Source organism: Chaetomium tenue (genome assembly GCF_020726465.1).
Source record: "Chaetomium tenue strain MPI-SDFR-AT-0079 chromosome Unknown F5144scaffold_6, whole genome shotgun sequence".
Classification (NCBI taxonomy): Eukaryota; Fungi; Ascomycota; class Sordariomycetes; order Sordariales; family Chaetomiaceae; genus Chaetomium; species Chaetomium tenue.
In genome coordinates, this window is record NW_027117334.1 from 4,018,349 (window position 1) to 4,033,623 (window position 15,275).

General features: G+C 55.9%; 7 protein-coding genes across 7 annotated transcripts; 4 read left to right on the forward strand and 3 right to left on the reverse strand.

Moving 5' to 3' along the window:
- Nucleotides 1–1,356: 1,356 nt before the first annotated feature.
- On the forward strand, nucleotides 1,357–1,655 carry F5144DRAFT_606320 (uncharacterized protein; the record flags this gene model as incomplete). The annotated part of the gene is made up of 2 exons (XM_066791483.1): nucleotides 1,357–1,504; nucleotides 1,576–1,655. 2 exons carry the CDS (start codon nucleotides 1,357–1,359, stop codon nucleotides 1,653–1,655), a joined length of 228 nt encoding a protein of 75 aa, XP_066640581.1.
- A 546-nt stretch (nucleotides 1,656–2,201) lies between these two features.
- F5144DRAFT_584562 (uncharacterized protein) lies at nucleotides 2,202–3,276 on the reverse strand. The gene is made up of 3 exons (XM_066789625.1): nucleotides 2,969–3,276; nucleotides 2,829–2,884; nucleotides 2,202–2,745 (listed from the first exon to the last, which is right to left on the reverse strand). The coding sequence occupies exons 1-3, from the start codon at nucleotides 3,093–3,095 to the stop codon at nucleotides 2,578–2,580; spliced, it is 351 nt and encodes a 116-aa protein (XP_066640582.1). The 5' UTR covers nucleotides 3,096–3,276; the 3' UTR covers nucleotides 2,202–2,577.
- A 495-nt stretch (nucleotides 3,277–3,771) lies between these two features.
- F5144DRAFT_584565 (TLD-domain-containing protein) lies at nucleotides 3,772–6,175 on the forward strand. The gene is made up of 2 exons (XM_066789626.1): nucleotides 3,772–4,098; nucleotides 4,183–6,175. The coding sequence occupies exons 1-2, from the start codon at nucleotides 4,033–4,035 to the stop codon at nucleotides 5,992–5,994; spliced, it is 1,878 nt and encodes a 625-aa protein (XP_066640583.1). The 5' UTR covers nucleotides 3,772–4,032; the 3' UTR covers nucleotides 5,995–6,175.
- F5144DRAFT_584566 (altered inheritance of mitochondria protein 31, mitochondrial) lies at nucleotides 6,176–7,355 on the reverse strand. Its single transcript, XM_066789627.1, has 3 exons — nucleotides 7,265–7,355; nucleotides 6,954–7,210; nucleotides 6,176–6,881 (listed from the first exon to the last, which is right to left on the reverse strand). The coding sequence occupies exons 2-3, from the start codon at nucleotides 7,007–7,009 to the stop codon at nucleotides 6,254–6,256; spliced, it is 684 nt and encodes a 227-aa protein (XP_066640584.1). The 5' UTR covers nucleotides 7,010–7,210; nucleotides 7,265–7,355; the 3' UTR covers nucleotides 6,176–6,253.
- A 92-nt stretch (nucleotides 7,356–7,447) lies between these two features.
- F5144DRAFT_373889 (threonine ammonia-lyase precursor) lies at nucleotides 7,448–9,702 on the forward strand. Its single transcript, XM_066784535.1, has 2 exons — nucleotides 7,448–7,840; nucleotides 7,997–9,702. The coding sequence occupies exons 1-2, from the start codon at nucleotides 7,562–7,564 to the stop codon at nucleotides 9,527–9,529; spliced, it is 1,812 nt and encodes a 603-aa protein (XP_066640585.1). The 5' UTR covers nucleotides 7,448–7,561; the 3' UTR covers nucleotides 9,530–9,702.
- A 271-nt stretch (nucleotides 9,703–9,973) lies between these two features.
- On the reverse strand, nucleotides 9,974–12,086 carry F5144DRAFT_495582 (uncharacterized protein; the record flags this gene model as incomplete). Its single annotated transcript, XM_066786109.1, has 4 exons — nucleotides 9,974–10,583; nucleotides 10,665–10,990; nucleotides 11,036–11,146; nucleotides 11,217–12,086. The coding sequence occupies 4 exons, from the start codon at nucleotides 12,084–12,086 to the stop codon at nucleotides 9,974–9,976; spliced, it is 1,917 nt and encodes a 638-aa protein (XP_066640586.1).
- Nucleotides 12,087–12,361: 275 nt separating this feature from the next.
- On the forward strand, nucleotides 12,362–13,805 carry F5144DRAFT_584573 (uncharacterized protein). Its single transcript, XM_066789628.1, has one exon. The coding sequence runs from the start codon at nucleotides 12,524–12,526 to the stop codon at nucleotides 13,778–13,780; it is 1,257 nt and encodes a 418-aa protein (XP_066640587.1). The 5' UTR covers nucleotides 12,362–12,523; the 3' UTR covers nucleotides 13,781–13,805.
- Nucleotides 13,806–15,275: the final 1,470 nt, after the last annotated feature.

Sequence of the window (15,275 nt, forward strand, 5' to 3'; positions counted from 1 at the left end):
CATGGTGGAGTCGGTCTGCCACTGGTGAATTGCTGGTCAAAGGCAGGCCCACACAGGACAGCAATGTTGCAGCGTCTCCACCGCGCTACCTACCTACTGTTTCACAAGCGCGCCAAAGCAGGTACACAACTGCCAAGCCCGTGTGCTGAATGTCCCGTCTGGGCTGTGCGCAGCGATAACTACAGCAATTGTGGTGACTTGAAGCCCGATTAGTTCTGTACTTCTATCAGACAAACCCCCCAAGTTACAGATCTGTACGAATACATGCGCCAAGCTTTCAGGCAGATTGCCCGTCCAAGACGTGAACGGGTGGGACCTAACTAGTGGGATTGACAAGTCAAAGGCGAGGGGACCGTTCGGGAACAACAAAACAACAACAACAGCGACACTTGGTTGTGTCGGCCACATCGGTTTTAGTGGCTTCCCGGCCCGTCCTGAGGCGAGGGGCCATTGTAGCCTAGATATCAGGGATGATTCGGTGAGTCACTTTCCCAGCCACACAAAAAAGAAACCGGCAAGCTTCAAGCAAAGCAGTCTGGGCTCTGGACTTTAAGGCAACAGCAGGCAGAACGCCCATCTTCGCCAACTCAATTGCGCGGCCAAATCAAACGTGCCAATGGAGCTTTCCAGGAACCAAACGCTTCGGCGGGTTCCGGAGAGCCCTGCTCTCTGCCCCCCGTGCTCACCGATCGGGTCTCTCACGCCTGGCCAGGAAACAAGAGGCTGTGCCGACAAGTCAGCGTCACGGTGAAGGACGCCTTTTTTTTTCTTTCTTTTTTGCCACTACACTCATCTCGTTTGACAGGGCACTGGGCTATGAGGCTTGCTAGCCAATGTGTTACCCACTGCCCGGAGATCTAGGGGAGCAAGGCGCAGACGACGAATGTCGTTGGGGGGGTGGTTGTTGATTAGAGTCCAGACGCCAAGCAACCCGACCGGGAACCCCAACCTAGTTACCTACGCCACCCACGATGAAGGTCAAGCCTTAGAATCGTGACTGCTCACCTGGGGCATTGAGTCATTCTACCTCTCCACTTTTGGTGTTTCCTAGCCGGACGAACGACGAAATACACACAAGGCATCAGCGGCCTTGGTGTGTGCCTTAGGAAACCCCTCCAAGCAATGCCCCTGTTCGCCTCAACAAGCTCCCGATGCGCGCCCCAAGTTGCTCTCTCAAGCACCAGATACAAACTACCTACCTAGCATGGCTTTAAGTATTTATATCACCTGTTTCTCCCTTCTCGCAATGGTGCCCTTATTCCGCATCCACCATCGCAACATCTTCTCCGCAGTAAACCAACCGCCTTTGCAACTCGCCATCACTTGACCCAAGCCACATCTTCACCCAACACAACCATGTCTTCTTCGTCCAGCTCCGGTGGCTACCCTTCAAGCCGCCCGGCCCCCAAAATCACCTACTCTTCGGGGTCTGGCTCAAGAACCTCCGACTACCTGGCCAGCTCCCACCGCGTTACTGAGACCAGCTACCGCTCCGGTACCGCAGGTACGCATCTCCCTTTTCCCGGCTGCCATACCTCTCTCTCTCTCTTTCCCAACCGACTAACAAGCCCACAGACAGCTTCTACAAATCCGTCAAGAACATTCCGAGCTCCCGCGGCGGCGCCGGCACCGTGCTGATCCAGAACAAGAAGTAAACACTGGGCTGGTCTGGGGCTATCTCCCCAGTCTGCAGCATGAGCGGCGTGGTGTACTTCATCTGGCATTTACCTATCTCGGGCGTTGGTTTGGTTGTTTTTTGAACGTTTACGGGTACACGGGACCACCGGCGGGCTTCCACTGATTAAGCCTGCCCCCAGCAATGGGTCAAAGTGGTCGGCAGGTTGGATTATTTTTGCCTTTGGGTCGGGTTGGAGTTTAATTTAATAGCGAATTTGGAACATTTTCTTCTTTATACAACCACGTGTCTGAAGCCGGATTGTGCATGTAGAACTCGTCGATGGCCGTGCGAACTCGCTGGTCTCTTGTCATTCTCGCAGACAATAACCAGTAACAAGTGAGCTCCCGCCGGTGACAACCTCGTGGCATGTGGTGAAGTCTGTCCGACTGACTCAGATATTCAAGATCTGGGAGATCGAACCCCACTGTTACAATCGAGGGGGTTCATGCATGTCTGGTGCAGTGCAATGTCGCGGGAAATCTCCGCCTTGGTTGATTGGAGGGCTGAAGGGAGGAGTGCAGATGTGCAGATGAGGGGTTGGTAATAGGAGACGGCCAATTCATGAGAGTGGGTGAGAACGGGAAGGGAGCATGTGTGGACGGTTGAGTCCCCGCAGCAGCTTCCGTCTGATCTCTGCCAATCAACGATGTTGCTTCTTGCATCCTGTGCCCAAGGTCCCGGGTGTGGTCTGTTTATACTGGTGATCATGCGGATTGAAACGAAAGAGCATCCCGTGTCACAACGTGAGAATGCCCCGGCAACTAACACATTCAAAAAGTCGTATCTCGGTAGCTGAGCAAGTACTGGCACGATATCAGGGAAAACCAAAACCCAAAAAGCCAATGTGTACTCCGTAAGCCCGTGAGCAAAAAGACATCCCCGGCGTGGCGACATGCTTCTCAAGCACCGCCCTCCCGCTTGGCGTATTCCTCCTCAATTGCCTCGGTATATTTGTCCTCTGCCGAGCGCGGGTCGTCATGAAGAACGCCTTCCTTCAGCAGCGCCTCCGGGGAGGGTCGGTGGGCAATCTTCTCGTTCAGCGAGTCGGCGCGCATGTGCTTCTCGAGCTGTGCGTACCACAACTGGGTCAGCTGAATCTGGCCTACGGCGCCAACAAAAAGGGATGGCGTTGCCCAAACCCGTCACTCACATCTTTCTGGTGCGCCTGGAGGCTTGGGGCGGCCGTCGACGCAGGGAGGATGTTCTCTGTGTGGCGCGGAGGGGGCACGGTGTCAGCCTTGCGTGCACAAGATGGATAGCCAAAGAATGGAATGACGACATGCCACATACTGTTAACAAGCTCCTGGCGATCCGGACGGTGGCCCAGGTGGAACTCAAGCGAGTTCTTCCGCGCCGGGTTGGGCAAACGGGGAGAGATAGGGCTCGTGTCGACGGGTTTGGTGTCTTCGTCGGCCATGATGCAATGAATGCTTCAAGTTTTTGTGGTATGTCGGGTGGTGGGTGTGCTTTGGGGATGGGGGAAATGAGAGCAAAGACGTGAAGCTGGAGCAGAACGAGAGGAGACGAGCGGGGCAGGTATCAAGGCTTCTTTGTATTTGGGCAGCACCCGACCTCTTCCTCCTTGTTTGACATGATGCATCTGCAAGCTCCCTATAGGAAGGGCGGTAACAAGCGATAGGTTGGATCACCCCACTCTTCGACGCACACGGCAACCCTGACCCGGCAACAGTGACGCAGCTTGGGCTGCGATCATGGCCTCCGTGGCAAGGATACCCTGCAACTGCCCCGCATTCCACTTACACACAGAAGGAGCCCCTCCATCCCGGTTGCTATTCGAGCCATGGTGATACGTCAAGCTCGCCAGGTCAATGGATGCGGCACAGGACAGCCCTTTGCGCTGTAGCTGGCCCGCCTCGTAGAGACATGCCCTGCGCTGGTGCTCTAAATCGCTCTTGCTTGCCCTTAGGTATTTTTCAAAATTACCCCGGTGACGCACGAATTTCGACAAAATGTCTGGGAGGGAGCACGGGCGGTCAACTGTACATATGCTCTGGGATTGCTTTGTTCGTGACGGGAATGCCAGGATGTTCATGTCCAGAGTTACCGCATCCAAATAAATACCTGAGATGGCCCTGAATCGTCAGGTGGGGCCGCCTCTGCCGCAACCAAGCGCAGGGCTGGAACCAACCCACGATTAGTCGGTCGCCTTTCCCATTCTATTGCGCCTTCACCACTTCTAAACATCGACGCTTATTGATGTTAGAAGACTCCCTCGCCTCTGCCGGGGACCCCCAATACCACAGAAATGCCCCGGCCAAACCGGCTTCGCTCAAAGTAACCGAATTGGGACACGTCCCTCGCTCAATGCCTTCAGGCCGGTCCCGACATTTGCAATGGGGCAAGCTTTATCGAATGAGGACCCCGTTCCTCGCTCCCACGAGGAGCTAACTAAGGAACTGGTGAGCATTTCATTTTCAATCCGTGCCGCCAGGCGTTTCTACGACAGCCGACCAAAATTCCACCGTTTTCTCATCTCTGTCTAGGCCAACAAGTTCGCGGAAAAGTGTTTCACTCCCCTTGAGCTGTACTCTTTCAAGGATGTCTTCAACAGCCTCGCCGACCGTGAACACGAGGTCCGCTATCTAAAAGAAGGCACAATTGCACGATATCTCGAGGTCCCCGATGCCCTTGATGTGACCCCTGTGCTTTTCCAGATGGTGTCCTACCTCGGCGCTTTTCCCTTCCTTCAGGATGCCCCTGCTGTCCTGGGTCTGGAACAAATGGTCATGGTTGTTACGATTCTAACAGAGAGATATCGGAGAGTCCTGACCAGCGGCGCCACAAACCGGAGGAAACTGCTCTTCAAAAGCTTGGCAGTCTACGACCGCAAGCTCTCCGAGATGCAAGCGGACGAGCGCGCTGAGTCAAGCGTAGAGCCTGATAAGGCCGGAGCTAGCCAGCGTGGAGGCCCAACCCCGATTTCTACGTCGCACTCGGGTTTTGCTATCGACGAACCTGGGGATGATGAGGACCCGGGGCTTGACGACGGGGACGAGTTGGTCCTTGCGGCGTTCGACTCGTTGGACTACATCAGTGCTTTTAAGCATGGAGGCCTTCCCGTCACCCATAACGCCCTGATACCGACGGATAACTTTCGAAAACTCATCATGCTTCTCCTCTTGGTGGCACCACTAGATGCGCAAGAGAGTCTATCTTCGTACTCGAGTCGGCTATTCGGGGATGAGCTGGAACAGCTGCGGAAGACGGCTGACTGCGTGCTTGCGGCCTTTTGCAACAACGAACAGGTGCCTGGTGTCAAGTTTTCACGTTTCGACACGGTTATCCCAGCATCGATGCCGTTTCTATTTGACGGTCTTAATGCCCTGTTCGAGCATTTCTTGTTTTCCAAGAACCTGGACTTCCACCGTCGCGTCAATGACCAGGATAAACCCGCCAAACCGCCACGGGAACCGGTTCAACCATTACTGGAGAATACCGGGTCAATCATGAACCTGAGCATTCTATCTCAGATATCATTATTTATCCCGGGCCCATCCCTCTTTCGCCGGCTCCGCCTCCTATACTCCGGCGATGAAGACGGTTTCAGCATGGGGAGTTTCGAGTCGAAGGTCTTTAACTGGAGAGCGCCGACCCTCCTGCTCGTGAGCGGAACCCGGCTTCCGGCCGAAGCACTCCATGATCATTCGGGGCCCGCTTCAGCGTTTCTTTCGACTCTACCCTCGCAGCGCTTTCCACCCGGTAACAGGAGCGATGACGAACACGAAAGGGTGTCGTTCGGGGTCTACTTAAGCCAGACCTGGAAGCACACACACCGAGAGTGCTTCGGCAACGAAGACAGTGTTCTATTCCAACTCGAGCCGGTCCACGACGTTTTTCGCGCGTCTACGGTAAACAAAGACTACGCATCATTCACAAAACCATCAGGTTCCGCGCCATTGGGGGGGATATCCTTTGGCTGCCCGCCCCCGCAACCCACCCAAGCGTACCGCCGTTCCAACATCATGTCACTCGGACCTGTCTCACTTGCCCTCGAGGATAGTTTCGAGTTCGGATGCTTCACGCACAACTACACGTCGCAAGGTGGTGCGTTCCAGACCAGCGTGGAGAGGAAATTCGACTTCCAGGAGCGGTTTGAGATCTCGAGCATCGAGGTATGGGGCTGCGGCGGAGACGAAGAGGCCAAGCACCAGGCTGAGCGTTGGGCCTGGGAGGCCAGGGAGGCAGAGGCGAGAAGGAAGATTAATCTTGGCACCGGTGACCTTGAAGCAGATCGGGCCTTGTTGGAGATGGCTGGTCTAGTCGGGGCAAATAGGAGCGGCGGTAGTATGGCTTAGGCGTGTTACGATGTTAGGGAGTCTAAGGGATCGGTCTAACGTGGTACTTGCTATACTGGATGTACACTTCTAATTAGCAACAAAGCAGATACTATCCTAGTTGACCTGGGTACTGCTCGGAACGGCTACAAGGCGGACTAGAATGCTATGTTTTTGAAGGGCCGACGGCTAGTTTATTTGATATATTACACATTTGTTGCACCCGCTGGCGTACACTTACACGCCAAAAACCGTGAGACGGTTATTGGCCTATATCCAATCAGCTCGAGCTCTCGGAGTCGGGCTTTTGGTCTTTTGTGTCCTTGGCTGGAGTTTCTGGTGTCTTGCTTGAACCGCCGAACCAACCTCCTAAGAACCCAGAACTAGCGGGCTTCTTCTCGCTATCCGCCTGTTGACTGGGAGCTTCGGTTTTCTCTGCGCCCGCTGCCTCACCCTTGCCGACCCTGTCCTTAAAAGCGGCTCTCGCCTGTGCCGCGATGCCATCGCTACCGGTCTCGGCGCGCATTGTGCGCTCAGAAGCCCGCTTCCGCTTCTTTTCCATCATTTCCTGCAGCGCCTTCTCTTCCTCGTCGCGCACTTCCAGCTCCCTGATCCATTTCTGCCGCTTCTCCTCGGCCTCCTGCTGCTGCTTCAGCTTCCCAAGTTCCTTGCGCTTGTTGCGGTCCTCGGCGTAGTACATGCCACCTCCGACCATGGCTAGCACTGTGAAACCCTGTGCGGCGACACGGGCGCGGAACATGCGCTGGACCTTGTGGTGGTCGCCGCGGCGCATCGCTCGGTAGGCATTCGTGAAGGCGGCAATGGTTAGGATACAACCGATCGGCACTAACGGCTCTTCCTTGAGCTTCCGGAGGATCTTCTGAGACCCAGATTCGTTGTAGAAATCCCTGCGCGGGTCCCCATGTGAGCCCTTGTGTACTCGCGGTCGAGGGGAAAGAAGGGCGTTCTAGCTGGCTTACTCATTGCCGTCAAAGGACGACGGCAGCGGACGCCCGGATAACGGTCGGTCGGACATGTTGGAATCTCGCCGGGTCTCGCTGTCCTATCGGGTGGTGTGGTCTGGAGGATGGGATGGTTGCTGAATTCGAGATCGCAATCATTGCAGCAAGGCCCGGATTTCCACGGCTCCCGGCTCACTTACAATTGTGGGGTAAAGGGCACAGGCCACTTGTCGAACCCCTCGGCCAGTGTCAAAAACGGACGAATGATCTGAAAACTACACACGTTCAGGGAAGTTCTGCTGGGCAATAAATTTATGGAGTAGTCTTACACCATATTTTAAGCCAGTACGAAATTAAATGTTGATGTAATGATACAGACTAGTTTCAGGCGTGCTAATCCGTATACCCTCTGGCAACGCATGTACGTATTAAACATCCAAGCAAGAACGCGCCTGCCCCGCCGAAACAAGAGGCCAAGGCGAAACGCCAAGGAGATGATGCACAGTGCCCCACTAAAATTCTCGCCCAACCCCAAAGATTGCCGAAAACGGAGCTTGTAAGCTCTTCAAGGAAACACCAAAAGTCAAAAACTTGCAACTCAAGACCGTCGAGAGTGCAATCGGATCATGGCTTCCTCAGATATCATTGCCCTCTCTGAGGCCAACGGGGTGGAGGAAATTGCTGCCGGCAATAGTACCGGTAGCACTACCCAAACGACCCAAACGCCCCAGACGACGACACAAACACCTTCTTACAGCGATGGACCGCTAGCTAGGACACCGTCCCTGACCAGTTTCTCGCTCACCGAATACAGCGCAAAGCCAATGACCTCAGTCGAGGGCCGGAACTCGCATATAAAGAAGATTGTCCCCGACGAGTTGCTCTTGCCGAATGGCTATCCCGATGTGAGTCACCCAGACCTCCTCCACCGCCTACACCACCGCGAGGGGTGCCAGTGACGCACCGCCATTTCCCAGTCCACCGACCCCCAAAGTTGCCATGTCCGCAGCGAGGGTGCTCTACCTTTTTCCTATCGGGCGTGTGACTGAAACGGGTTCCAGTACTTGCGCCTCATCATCACCTCGTACCCCCGGGTTAGGGAGGTATGCAGCGAAATCCCGCTGGTCCACGCGGTCAACCTTAGCAACCGCCTAGAATGCAAGGTGCTGCTGAAGCGCGAGGATGAGCAACCCGTTTTCAGCTTCAAGTTGCGGGGCGCCTATAACAAGATGGCTCATCTGGACCGCGCCGAGTCCTGGAAGGGCGTGGTGTGTTGCAGCGCCGGCAACCATGCGCAGGGCGTGGCGTACTCCGCCAGGAAGCTGAAGATCCCGGCTACCATCGTGATGCCCAAGGGTACACCCAGCATCAAGCATCTCAACGTGTCGAGGATGGGGGGCCATGTCGTGCTCCACGGGGAGGATTTTGACGAAGCCAAGGAGGAGTGCGCTCGGCGGGAAAAGCAGGGCGGCCTGATCAACATCCCGCCCTTTGACGATCCGTATGTCATCGCCGGCCAGGGTACCATCGGGATGGAAATCCTCTCCCAAACGAACCTTCAGAAACTCCGCGCTATCTTCTGCTGCGTGGGTGGCGGCGGTCTAATTGCCGGTGTCGGTGTGTACGTCAAGCGCATTGCGCCGCATGTCAAGATCATCGGCGTGGAGACCTACGATGCGGACGCGATGACCCAATCTCTCTCGAAGGGCGAGCGCGTGCTTCTAAAGGACGTCGGTCTATTTGCAGACGGGGCAGCGGTCAAGACCGTGGGCGAGGAGACCTTTCGCATCTGCCAAGAAGTGGTAGACGAGATGGTTCGGGTAACGACGGATGAGGCGTGCGCCGCCATCAAGGATATGTTCGAGGACACTCGGTCCGTCGTCGAGCCCGCCGGTGCCTTGGCCATTGCCGGTCTCAAGAAATGGGTTGCCGCCAACCCGTCCGGTGATCCGTCAAGGTCCGTCGTTGCCATCACGTCCGGCGCAAACATGAACTTCGACCGCCTGGGTTTTGTCGCCGCCCGTGCCACATACGGCGAAGGGAGGGAGGCGCTCCTGGCAGCCAAGATCCCCGAGAGCCCCGGTGCGTTCGCCGAGCTGATCAACGCCGTCATGCCTCATTCCGTGACCGAGTTCAGCTACCGGTACGCCAACGAAACCGAAGCCAACGTGTTGGTTGGTATCTCGCTCACGGCACCGGGAAGCCAGCGCGCGCAGGAACTGCAGAGTATCATCAGCCGCATCAAACAGTCGGGGACCATGGGCGTGACAGACTTGTCCGGGGACGAGCTGGCGAAGAGCCATCTCCGGTACATGGTGGGCGGCCAGTCCAGTGTTCCGAACGAACGGCTGTATATGTTCCGCTTCCCTGAACGGCCCGGTGCGTTGGAGAGATTCCTTCGGACGCTACGGCCAAAATACAACATCAGCCTGTTCCAGTACCGTAACTATGGTGGAGACATTGGCCAGGTGTTGACGGGTATTCTGTGTCCGGACGACGAGGTATGCGAGCTGCAGCAATTTCTGAAGGAGATTGGGTACCCGTGGGAGGACTGCACAGACTCTGAAGTGTTCAAAACTTTCCTGAGGGCATAGATTGAGTTCGGGTGGACTTAGAGTAAATAGAGTCTTAAAGGAAAGTGTCAAAAACGGAGTGTACTTTTCTGTAATTAATTGGGCAGGCCGCCGGCTCGTTATATTTAATCACTTCGTCGCATCACAGTAACGCATTCGTGATCTCAGGCCTGTAGGATTCAGATGTAGTAATATATTTAGTTACTTACAGTACCATCTATGTATTATATATAGTATTCCTATATTATTGTTATAAGGAATAGTAAAAAAAAGCAAGCTTTGTCTCTCACCGCCGCCATCGCGTACCTCCACATTAGTCCAGCATGTCAACGGATCTTGATCGATACTGATGGGCACGCTTAACTTTCCTTTCATCCGCCCCCTAGGGATTCTTCACAGCCAATGGCAAAACGGCCTAACCTATCTTAACCGTCTCGGTGTGATACTAGACTACCATACACTCACTCAACCGATGGCAGAAAAGTCGTAGCAGGCGAGATCGGCCTGCAGATTATCCCAGCCCACCTGAAAACCGTCGTCCAGTGAGTCAAGCGGAAAGGGGCCATCCAGCTGCGTTTCGAATGGTTCCACGGCCGTGGATGAACCAGACGGGGTCCCATTAGAAGAGTTACCACTAGTCCCGGCGTCCGGAGCAACAGCAGCCTCGCGAGAAGGGATCCCCAGAACCTCCTGGGCTATCGTCTGGAGCTGCCTCACATGCACCGCAGCCTGGGGCCAGATGCCCGCCATGGCCTTGAGACACCCGATACTCATGCGTATCTGGTGCCGCGCAATCCCGAGCCGCTTTTCCGTGAAGAGGAACTTGCAGGCCGAGAGCAGCGGGATCGTGCCGGCCGTCATCATGCAGATGACGAAGGGGGTGTGGCAGAAGGGGCGGGCGGGCAGCGCCATGAGGCTCAGCTGGGCCTCAACTGACTTGAGACAGCGCGTGGTGTGCACGTTGACAAGGTTGCCGGTCTGCGACGGCTGGGGCGAGCCGGTGGCGCAGCTGGATATTATCTCCATGGGGTTGTAGAGGAGGTTCGAGTAGGGCCGGTGTACAGCGATGACACAACTGCGGCATGGTTAGTTTCCATGTACTTACTATCCAGAGGCTTTTTGGCAGGGCTATCAGCCATGATGGGGATCCACGTACGCGTTGACCGCCATGTGAGCTTGGAACATGAGCTCGTCGATAATCCCGTCCTTGCTCATGACCTGGCGCTTCGACTCTGGGAGCAAGAGGAACCACCCCTCCATCATGACCCCTACCGCCTCAACCGCCTCCTCGGACATGTTTTGCGTTGGTCCCTGCCAGGCGATCTCTACCGCAGATGAAGCGCAGCGGACCGAGCCTATAAGATATGCAAAGGATGAGTAGACGTAGTCGTCTGGAGCGAACTCGCGATTGTCGAACTCTTCCACAGTCTTGGGCACGGGTATCGACTGTCCAGAATCAGAAAACAGTATTATTAACAATCGCTAACACGGAAGCATAGGTAAGGTAAGTCACAGCGCGAGACTTACCCCGGACTCATACACTTCTTCCTCGCACGGCATGTCGAGAGTTGACTCTTCATCTTGCGCAAGGAAAATTGGCTTCCGCTTGATGGCCGCGAAACATGCGTCCACGATGACCTATTAAGCGTGAGGGTTAGAGCCCAGACTCCGGACAAGCCTGGGTATGCCTCGCGATTCTCGAACTTACTATCTGCCACCACGTCCTCCTCCAACTTTCCTCGAGCACCGGATCCCCCGCGGAATTCTCTGCCGCGAAGGGCCGGCGGTGCATGCCCAGGTCAAAGCCATCGCGTATAGCGCGGTCCAGCGCCCAGCGGGACTCCTCCATGTTGGTAGACCAATACAAGGCAATGGAGAGCAGAAGGCGTGATTGGACGAGGAAGGCCCGATCCAGGCGCCCCGCAGGACATTGTAGGACATTGTTGCATTTCCGGGCCTGCTCCTTAAGCTTCGAAGACTCGGCGGACAGTCCGTAGAGGGAGCCTATGAAACGAAGAACTGAGACCAGGGGTTCCAAGCAAGCCCGCCTGCTGGGGTCTTGCAGGTATCTTCTGAGATATCGCTGTGGAAGAACGCAGGGATGGAAACGGTGGAAGTGCTCGTAGTACAGGCCGATGAGCGGGTCGTTCTCCGTCCAGCCAGACGGGTGAATGGAGTGAATGGAGTCGCCGGGGATGTCGAATAGTGGGTCGATCAATGCGGCAATCGAACGGCTATCAGATCCGGTACTGTCGTTATCCGACGCTAGAGGAGGTTGCCATGGTCGACCGGCATGCGCCGGGTTCCCCTCCAAGGACACGTCGTGAGATTCGAGGCTACCCGTGCGGCCGCTGGACGGGGACGACTCTGCATCGCGGCTCCGCTGGTTCCTGCGGGCGGCCAACGTCGCCCGGTCCAGGCCGCCCCTTCGCGACTTTTCGTAGTAGCATTTCTTGCCTTCGGACGAGCAGCGACGGCAATAAGGGCGGGTGGCGTCGCACTTGGAATGCCGGGAGCGGCAGGGAATGCAGGCGATCGAGGCCCGCGTGGCACGCGGCACAGTCTTTTCGCCGGTCATGGCGTAGCACTGGCGATGTGTATGCGAATCCAGTATGTTAAAGCAGGCGCTGGGGTGAGTCCATTTCCAGGGTTGGTTGTTAATGAGTGAGGGTTGATGCGGCAACTCGGAGCCTGCCCGGGAGTGGCGCCGGAGCGAGCGGTAAGACCGCCCGGCGGAGCTCGGGTATCCGTGGTACTGTTACCCGCTCCCAGCGTGCGCATATGTGGGGTCACAAGTCACAGTACAAGCATGCAATTCCCGCCGAACCCCTTTCCCGGGACGGGTAGCCCGCACAGCGGAGACCGGCCGGCGGGAAGAAGACGCTGAGAGATCAAAGAAAAGTGAGAGTCCACGGGCTCCCATTATTTTATAAATATGGTTATCATTTCCGGATTGAGGCCGATTCTTTTTCTCATGCTTAACTTTGCGAGCGCCTTAATAAACCATAGTTCATCATGACCGGCGAACAAAAGCGAATTGTCGTCATCGGAGCCGGCTTTGCCGGCATGTGGAGCGCCCTGTCCGCTAGGCGCGCCATTGTCTATAATGCCACTGAGAAGGCGTCACCCATCGACGTGGTCGTCATCGCCCCGAGTGACGACTTGGTTGTCAGACCCCGCCTCTACGAGAATGGACCTGAAAACATGAAATCTTCCTTGACGGAACTCTTCGCCGCCACGGGCGTTCGATTCATTAAAGGGACCGTCGACGAGATCAACACCGAAGGCCATGAAGTCAGCGTCCTCGACCCACAGGGTACACGGTCCAGCGTCACATACGACCGGCTGGTCGTCGCGGCCGGCAGCCGCCTTGTGCGCCCCAAAATAGACGGCCTCGACGAGCACGCATTCAGCATCGACTCCATGGACGAGGCAGTTAAGCTAGACAACCACCTGAAGAGCGTTGTCAACCTGCCACCAAGTCCTGCCCGCGATACGGCGGTCGTTTGCGGTGGCGGATTCACCGGAATCGAGATCGCCGCCGAGCTTCCGGCCCGGCTACGGGCCATCCTGGGCCCGGACGCGAACGTCCGCGTCGTGGTCGTAGATCGGAACCAGCACATCGGACCGGACCTTGGCCCCGGCCCGCGGCCCGCCATCTCCGAGGCCTTCAAGTCGCTCGGCGTCGAGATGAAGTTGGGCTCAGCCGTAACGGCTGTTGACGCCGAGGGCGTCACTCTCGCCTCGGGCGAGCGCATCGAGACGCTCACGGCGGTCTGGACGGGCGGCGTAGCCGCCAACGCCCTGACGCAGCAGATCGCTGGGGAGAAAGACAGATTTGGGCGTCTGCACACGGACCGGACCCTCCGCGTCCCGTCCGAGCCGCACGTCTACGCCACCGGCGACACGGCCCACGCGGCCACGGACGACGACGGCAACTGTGCCATGATGTCGTGCCAGCACGCCAATATCCTGGGGCGGTCCTCCGGCTACAACGCCGCCGCGGACCTCTTGGGCGTCCCACAAGTCCCGTACGAGCAGGCGAACTATGTGACCTGCCTGGACCTGGGCCCCTGGGGCGCCGTCGTCACGAAGGGTTGGGAACGCGAGGTCGAGCTTACGGGCGCCGAGGCTAAGAAGGTGAAGAAGTGGATCAACGGTGTCTTGATCTACCCGCCCAAGGCGGATGCGGAGGAGGCGCTAGCGGCCGCGGATCCTGTGTATAAGATACCAGACCTGGCTGATGGCGCTGCCGCGGGGGCTAGTTTCTAGTTTGTTTTGGTTGTGTACATAGAGATATATGGATGAATACTTGCTAGACCCACCTCTCAATAGTAGCGCCACGATAGCTAGACTCCCGCCTTACAATTAAAGCCAGGGTATCTCTTATTTTTACACCCGAGATTAGCTAGCCCATCCCCATGCCCAGCTCTGAACCACCTTTCCACCCGGCTCAGAACCAGCCGTATTCCGCTCTGCCAGCCTCTCTCTCTCGCTTACCACAGCTGCGCACAGGCAGTACTACGCCCTTTATACATAACAGCAGTTGCCTACAGTTCGGCCACTGGCCCTGTGCCAGCCCAGTCGATGCTTAGCAACCGCAGCTACAGTGGTAACTTTACTCTCACTGCTTCTATAATATTATGAAGTAGCTATAAAGGGGTTTTAATAGAAGCTATTACTTTAATATTCTATTATATAATTTAAATTTAGAACTTATTCTCTTATAGTTCTTTCTACAGGTAGTAGTGTATATTATTATTAGATATATATTTCTTATATTAAAGATTAAAAACCTATTAAAAGCTAATTAGATATTTGTCTTTAAATATTATCCTCTATCTATTCTCTTTAAAATTTATATTATTATCTTATAATAAATATTATTATTATTATTATTCCTACACCGCTATGCCCTTGGGCTCGCCGGTCCAACTATCTAGCTAGTTGTACAGGAAAACCGTCCTGGTTTCCCAGTCGGACTAAAAACCTGTACCGATGTTACCTTGGCCCGTCTCTTCAGAATCCGTCGTACTACGGTTGAAGGGAGCCTACCCAGCTCCCTGCATTCCGACATCCTGACCGTCCGCCTCCAAGGTATCCGCGGCCTCTGGAGTCGTAACCCCTAGGCCCCCAACACCGTCTCCTCGGTCTCCGGTCAGATCCGTATCAACCTTCCTCGCAAAGGTCAGCTTTCCTTGCCTCGAACTCCTTGCAGCCTCCTCCTGGGCTATGAGAAAGCCGGGGGGGCGGCCCCGTGGTCTCTTCCTTTTTCCCCCTTCTTGGAAGCCATCGTCGGCCTCCTCCAGGGTGGACGCACCCCGGAATGTGACGCTCCGCATCCTCGGTAGTAGTCTCTCTTGCTGCTGTTGTGTTTGTTGCTGCAAAGCAAGCTCAAAGGTTCGAGGCCGGAAATGGTATGCCTCCCTCGCCGCACCCCGGGCTTTTACTGCTTCCGGGCACCACCGTACCCAGGCCGGGTGCTTCCCTGAGCAGCACGGACAAAAGTATGGAATCTCGTTGCCGTGGGTTGGGCATTGGGCTTCCCCCGCCCTCCCGCCTCCCCCATGGGCCGCTGTGCCGCAGCGCGGGCACAGCGCAGACTTCTTGCAGAACCGTTGGGTGTGACCCCATTTCCAGCACCTATAGCACTGGGTAGCCTGCAGTGCAGACCAGTACGGCTCGCAGTTGAGCATCTGGGCCCGCCAAACCACTCCCTCCTCGCAGGCCCTTTTGGATTCTTCCTGACTGGTCATGGTAACCAGTG